The 6945-nt window shown below is 48.7% G+C and overlaps 1 protein-coding gene across 2 annotated transcripts; it reads left to right on the forward strand.

Annotated features, from left to right (window-relative positions):
• Positions 1 to 1560: 1560 nt before the first annotated feature.
• Positions 1561 to 5134, forward strand: POU4F2 (POU class 4 homeobox 2). Of its 2 annotated transcripts, XM_012805411.1 has the most exons (3): positions 1803 to 1889; positions 2037 to 2074; positions 2513 to 3464. In XM_012805411.1, exons 1-3 carry the CDS (start codon positions 1803 to 1805, stop codon positions 3462 to 3464), a joined length of 1077 nt encoding a protein of 358 aa, XP_012660865.1. The 2 variants fall into 2 exon arrangements, with proteins under 2 accessions (XP_003790251.1, XP_012660865.1); XM_003790203.1 differs by having other exon boundaries at positions 1561 to 2078; positions 2523 to 5134.
• The last annotated feature ends 1811 nt before the right edge of the window (positions 5135 to 6945 follow it).

Below are 6945 nucleotides of genomic sequence, written 5' to 3' on the forward strand. Positions count from 1 at the left end.
TGCTCCCGTCACCCCGTCCGATAGGGCCACCCGCCCGTTTCTACGTCCCGGTCTCTTCTACACCCGGCTCTTTCCACGCTTTGGGAAGGTGACAGTAGCCCCCAACATTGCGGGAAGTAGAGAAAAGATAGAAGCGAGCAGAGGAAGTCGAGGTGTTTATGCACGTGTGTGTGTGTGTGTGTATGTGTGTGTGTGTGTGTGTGTGTATAGGAGAGGTTGTCTCCTTTTGCAACTGGAACTAAGAGCGTGTGTCCACTTCTAGGGAAACTGGTCCGCACTGGGACAAAAGTGCGAGCAGAGTGTCAGCTAAAAATAGGCTCTTTCCACACCAAGCGGCAGTAGAAATGAAGATAAGTGGGGCTTGTGCCAGCCCCCGAGGATCTGTGTGTGTTTGTTGGGGTGGGGGGCTGGTATTCGGCAGCACATGCGCTCTGTAATTTCTGGCCTTCCCTCTTAGTCAGTTGCCCCTCTCCCTTTGATTGTGGCTAATGAAGAATAATAAATCCTGTGACAAGGTTTGCCAGTGGATCCTCCCAAGACTCAACTCACACTGTACTGGATACTGGGAGGAGGAGAAGGAAGATCCGAGGAAGAGAAAAGGGGGGTAAGAGAAGAGAGAGAGAGTGTGTGTGCGTGTGTGTGTGTGTGTGTGTGTGTGTGTGCGCGCGCGCGCGCGCGCATGCCTGTGTTTGTGGGGAGAGACTCGAGGGTGGGGGCAGTCGCATGCGCACAGGCGACCTGAGCTGGCTCCGCTGCTGTCCAATCCGCTGAGAGCTGCGAGAAATCGAGTGAGAGAAAGCCCTGCAGCCCCACCGACCCCATGTCTCTTCGGCACCAGGCACCCGCCGGGCCGAGGGGTCTCAGAGCTGAGCGCAGACCTCGGCGCGCACCAGAGTGGGAGCTCGAAGGAGCGCGGAGGACTGGGTTGGCTCCAGCCTCTGTGTCCTCAGTGGTGGCCGAAAGCCTGGGATCAGGGTCAACTGAGCTGAAAGTAGGGGAGGGCCAAGTGGGGGCGGAATCCTGGAACTTAGTGGTAAGCAGGAGGCGGGGGAGGAGGCAGCCAGGTAAGAGGCGTTCCGAGCAGTCCAGGGAAAAGCCCACCCAAAGCTGGTGTGGGCCACAACTTTATTTGGGAGTTTCTTTTCCTGGTGAAGCAGAGACCCGGCGGGAGGAACGCGAGGGGATTAAGGCTGGTCCTTAGGTAGGCACTGCCTGACAACCGTAGCACAGACCTGGCTAGCTGGGTGGGGTTTAGCTGGGGCGCGACTGTAAGTGGAAGCAGCGGGGGCGCAGCGAAGGGCTGCGGCAACTAAACGCGGGTGGGGGCAGAAAGGGGAGAAGGAGGGAGCCGGGGGGAGCGGGAGGCGAGTGCTGGAAGAGCCGTAAGGACCCGCCTAGGGGGAGCAAAGAAAGAGCAGGGGCAACTCCAGAAAGCTAGCAGGAGCCAGCGCTTCCTGGCAGGGGAGGGCGGAGGCTCGCGGGAGAGACGGAGGGCGGGGGGCCGCAGGGGTAGGCGCGGGGAGAGGGGATTATAACTCCTTGGCCGCGAGGAGCAGGGCCAGTTTTGGGCGCTGAGGTCTGCAGCCCGCGCCGAGCAGAGCCCGGCATCCGCTCAGACTGCCAGCCGAGGCGGCGGAGGACCGCTTAGCCTGGACAAGGCATAAAGATCTGAGGACTGCGGCGAGTGAGCGCAAGTTCCTAGGACCCTTCCTGGCTCCAGCCGGAAACTTCTCAGGAGGGTCCAAGGAGCCCGGGCCAGTCAGCTTTGTGCCGAGCAGCGCCCGGCGGGCGGGAAGATGATGATGATGTCGCTGAACAGCAAGCAGGCATTCAGCATGCCGCACGGCGGCAGCCTGCACGTGGAGCCCAAGTACTCCGCACTGCACAGCGCCTCGCCCGGCTCCTCTGCGCCCACGGCGCCCACGGCCAGCTCCCCTAGCAGCTCGAGTAATGCTGGCGGCGGTGGCGGCGGCGGCGGCGGCGGAGGCCGGAGCAGCAGCTCTAGCAGCAGCGGCAGCAGCGGCAGTGGCGGCGGGGGCTCGGAGGCAATGCGGAGAGCCTGTCTTCCAACCCCACCGGTGAGTATTTCTGCATAATCACCGCTTAAAGGCACATTTTGACAGCCCCCTTTATCTGCTTGATGTTTTTTTCATGTCTGCACAGCAAATCACCCCACACCTCCAACCAATTTTCCCCCCCTCTCTCTTCAGTATTCAGCGGGTCTTGCCGTTCATATTAATTTTTATGACCTGGGATGTTGCTTGTGCGCGTGTTGTGTTGTGTAGTGTCTGCAGGCTTCACTTTCCTCCTCCTGCACGCTCGGCTTCTTTCTGTGCCTTCCCTCTTCGCTTCACCTCCGATTTTCAGGATCATTATTATTACCGTTGTTGTTATTATTATTATTTTAACGTTCTGGGAATGTTGTAGGCGCGGCGGCCGTACCGAGCCCTGGGCCGGGCCTTCCGGAGAGCGCGCACAATTCCCTACTGAGCGTAATGTGTGCCTTCTACTTGCAATTGCAGAGCAATATATTCGGCGGGCTGGATGAGAGTTTGCTGGCCCGCGCCGAGGCTCTGGCGGCCGTGGACATCGTCTCCCAGAGCAAGAGCCACCACCACCATCCGCCCCACCACAGCCCGTTCAAGCCAGACGCCACCTACCACACCATGAACACCATCCCGTGCACGTCGGCTGCCTCCTCCTCTTCCGTGCCCATCTCGCACCCGTCTGCGCTGGCGGGCACTCACCACCACCATCACCACCATCACCACCATCACCACCAGCCACACCAGGCGCTGGAGGGCGAGCTGCTGGAGCACCTGAGTCCCGGGTTGGCGCTGGGCGCTATGGCGGGCCCCGACGGCGCCGTGGTGTCCACGCCGGCTCACGCGCCGCACATGGCCACCATGAACCCCATGCACCAAGCAGCGCTCAGCATGGCCCACGCGCACGGGCTGCCCTCGCACATGGGCTGCATGAGCGACGTGGACGCCGACCCGCGGGACCTGGAGGCTTTCGCCGAGCGCTTCAAGCAGCGACGCATCAAGCTGGGGGTGACCCAGGCAGATGTGGGCTCCGCGCTGGCTAACCTCAAGATCCCCGGCGTGGGATCGCTTAGCCAGAGCACCATCTGCAGATTCGAGTCCCTCACGCTGTCACACAACAACATGATAGCACTCAAACCCATCCTGCAGGCGTGGCTGGAGGAGGCGGAGAAGTCCCACCGTGAGAAGCTCACCAAGCCGGAGCTCTTCAACGGCGCGGAGAAGAAGCGCAAGCGCACGTCCATCGCGGCGCCGGAGAAGCGCTCGCTGGAAGCGTACTTTGCCATCCAGCCGCGGCCCTCATCCGAGAAGATCGCCGCCATAGCCGAGAAGCTGGACCTTAAGAAAAATGTGGTGCGCGTCTGGTTCTGCAACCAGAGGCAGAAACAGAAAAGAATGAAATATTCCGCCGGCATTTAGGAGACCTTTCACCCTCCAGGGACGGGCCCTCCTCGTCCCCCTTTTTCCCTCCTTCTCTCTCCTGCCTCTTTCCACTTTTGGCCACCAGAAACAATTCCGGTAAATGTGAATCCAGACAAATTGAGAATCCAAGAGGGAGCGAGAGAAAGAGCAGCTGAGCTCAAGCCGGTAAGAGTGTGAAATGGTTTCTCAAAGGAAAGAAAAACAAAAGACGCGATTTGTCAGTTGTAGCAAAGTTGTCCCTTCTACCCCCACCTGGGCTTCCGGCTTCTTCAGAGGAAGTGTGGCTGTTTGCAGGAAGGCAGGCGAGACAGCCTTTTAAAAGTCCACAGAATGATCAAGTAAGATTTGTTTTTATTCTTACAGACATCACCATTACTCAAGTTTAAAAGTACACTTTGCAGCTATTTTTCAGAAATAGAAATTGACTTAGGACTAAAACTTTAAACTAGAGTTGATGCTTAATGTGATAGAGACATCTCTAAAGTATTTTGAATTTTAAAAAAAGATGGCAGATTTTCTGCATTTACACTGTATAATATATATATATATTTTTATTGTGGTTCTTACCCCCCCTTTTCCTGCTCTGAAGTGTTAATGCTTAAGAAAGGAGTTACGCCTGCTGTGTTCACTGATCTTGAAAGCTATTATTAGATAATTGCAGAACAACCCTCTGTAAATTATTAATTTATCTCTCTAGCAACTTAATTTTGTGCACATTCTAATTAATTAAACTTCTTTAGTCTAACAAAGGGGGAAACATATAGCTAGTGATGTTCAAAAAAATTTCCTTTGATGAGTTTACTGAATTTTTACAGCTTTCCTCTTAAACTGTGTTCCTTTTGGCTCATTTGTATATTCTCACTTTGAATGAAGATTGTTTTGCTTTGCTTTTGACTGGTCGTGTTCTGATTTGTGAGCCCACACACTCAGTAATGGATGTCTTAATCGTGTAGACCTGATTCACTGTCCAAAGTATTGTTTACTTTGTTACATATTTAATGGGGATTCCCACACTGTCCCCTCATGAGCTCTCTCACTCACCCTTACACACACACACACACACACACACACTTGCAACAGAAGAGAAGAAGCAATTGGAAGCATGAATGATGCATCATTTTCTAGCTTTAGGTGCATTTGCCACTTGGTTTTTGCCCTTCCAGATTTTAAGATTTCACTGAGGTATTTTCAATCTTCCAGGTTTCAATTGCTTTGTTGGCTACATCTTAATATTTATAGGAATCCGTCAGTTTTTCCTTTTGGAGGTTTGTTGTAGAAAAACTAATTAGAACTATAAGGAAGACAGTGCACTGCTTGTAAATTCACATTGTTTGGAAGAATTCTTTTGGAACAACAAAAATAGGTACTTGATGGCTGGTACCTTATCTATTGTAAATATTTCATTCAAAATGATGCACATATAGATATATTCTTACAAATTTTGCTGTATTGCTGTTCCATTTGAGGTTCTCCAAAGTCTTGAGTTCTGTATATGACCTGGTTTCATGTTTTTGTTAATAGATGGTTTATTTACTATAGTAATGTATTATGTTATTTTTTGGTGTTGTTTGATTGTCTTACATTGAAGAGATGATTTTAATGTTTTATTGGCAAAGTATGCTGCTTTTTCATTGAAATATGCTATTAAAATTAAATGTCTTTTAAAATGTGATGTTGTTTTAATCATTTATGTGGGAATTATTTTGGTGGGTGATTTTTTTGAAAGATGAAAGTCCATTTTGGTGGTTTTTTTAAAGGAGTGATTATTGTCAAATCTTAGAGTTAGTGAGAGGTGTTTCTCTGGGAAAGCATAAAAAATCAAAATTTTTTTTAAACAGCCTTTTGATAGTGAGAGTGCATCTCATTTCATGGGGTGCTTTGCTCTTCTGCCCAGAAGAAATTGTGATATTAGGTTCCAAATATCTCCCTTGAAGTTTTTTTCTCCAGACATGCAATGATTCTGCAAAGAGAATCTTTATAAGCAGAGATATCAGATAGAAGCAATTTCACACATTCCATCTCATCTCCCATGGGCAAAAGTAAGAAAGGAATTTAGCTCACTTTTCAGCAGCATTAGGAGACTGGGTGTGGCAAAAACCAAGGCCTGGTTAGGGGAGTAGGGCTCTTTGATTGAAGCCCAGAACCTAGCCCAGTGTGTTTCTCAGTTTAGTTACCACTCCTGGACAGCAAGGACCACAAACAGCAGAAGGCACCTGTAATTCTGGCTTAGGAAGGAAGGCTCGTGTTTTCTCTCTCTTTCTTTTTCTCCCTTCCCTCTCCCTTCTACCGCTATCTCTTTACTTCCTATGACCTCTAAGAAAACTCACATTGTCGCAATAGATGGAAGAAAGCTGGAAGAAACCCGGTGTGGTTGTTTCCCCCGTGTGACTTGCCCTGACACCAGAGTTGGTGGGAGTCTGCGTAACACTGGTCTGGTACTGGCATAAGGCAATTCTGTCCATTTGATATAGACATTCCTTTTTCTGATCCTGGTTCAAAGACATCTCCCCACTCATATTAATATAATTTTCAGATTCCCTATGATAATTGAGCAACATAACAGTACTAGGTTTTCAAAGCCCCCTACCCCAAATAAATCTCTGGTTTAAACATTTGCACTATGAATATCTCATACTATTAATCTTATGAGAAAATAATACTAATCCATAGCTCAAACAAGAGAAAGGAAACTTGTCATCTTCCAGGAATAATTCCACTAGCTTGCACTGTGACCTTTTTGATAGGCAACTGTCTTTGGAGGTTTCTTATTTTGGAGACAAAGTTAGGAAACATTCCCTAAGTCATCGAAAATTGTTACAGTGGCTCAAGAGGGAATTATAAGTTGTTAGCAAACTCATCATAATTTCTAGGTAACTAAAAAAGTTGTAAAAGTTAAGTGGATAACAGTAAAGGGATTACCTTTTCTATTATTGAAATAAGGAAGACATCTGAGTAGACAATCTCCAGTTAAAATGTCCATTTAAAAATAATTAGATACATTACATAGGTGCCTATGAAAACATAGAAACTTGTAGGGATTTAAAGGTAAGAATTATGAATTCAGGTATGATAATATTGATGAGGTAATAATTTTGTTCCTGTTTTGGAAGCTAGAAGCTTCTTCTTCCATTTCTTTTCCTATTAGATTCTGTTTTCCTGAAAGTCTTTTCAAACAGCCAGTCTCCAATCTCACTCTTCTGTGTACTGATTTCAGCACCAAGGACAGCAACCACAGGACTCAGCACTACTCCAACATATCCTTAACCAAGCAGTTTCTAGCTAGCTAGACAATTTTCACTTTCTGCCTTCTTACTTTTTCCAGCGTAGAGGAAATGAATCAAATATTTTGACTTAAAACAGATGAGGCTTGCTGATATAGTATAAAATTATCTTCAATAAATAACATCATTCCCTTCTCATAAGTGGACTTTTATTGAAGAGGGTAGTGTATGTGTGTTAAGAGAAAGGGGAGTAAGTT

The sequence above is a fragment of the Otolemur garnettii genome, unplaced genomic scaffold, assembly GCF_000181295.1.
Source record: "Otolemur garnettii isolate 467f Iridium unplaced genomic scaffold, OtoGar3 scaffold00041, whole genome shotgun sequence".
NCBI classification, from domain to species: domain Eukaryota; kingdom Metazoa; phylum Chordata; class Mammalia; order Primates; family Galagidae; genus Otolemur; species Otolemur garnettii.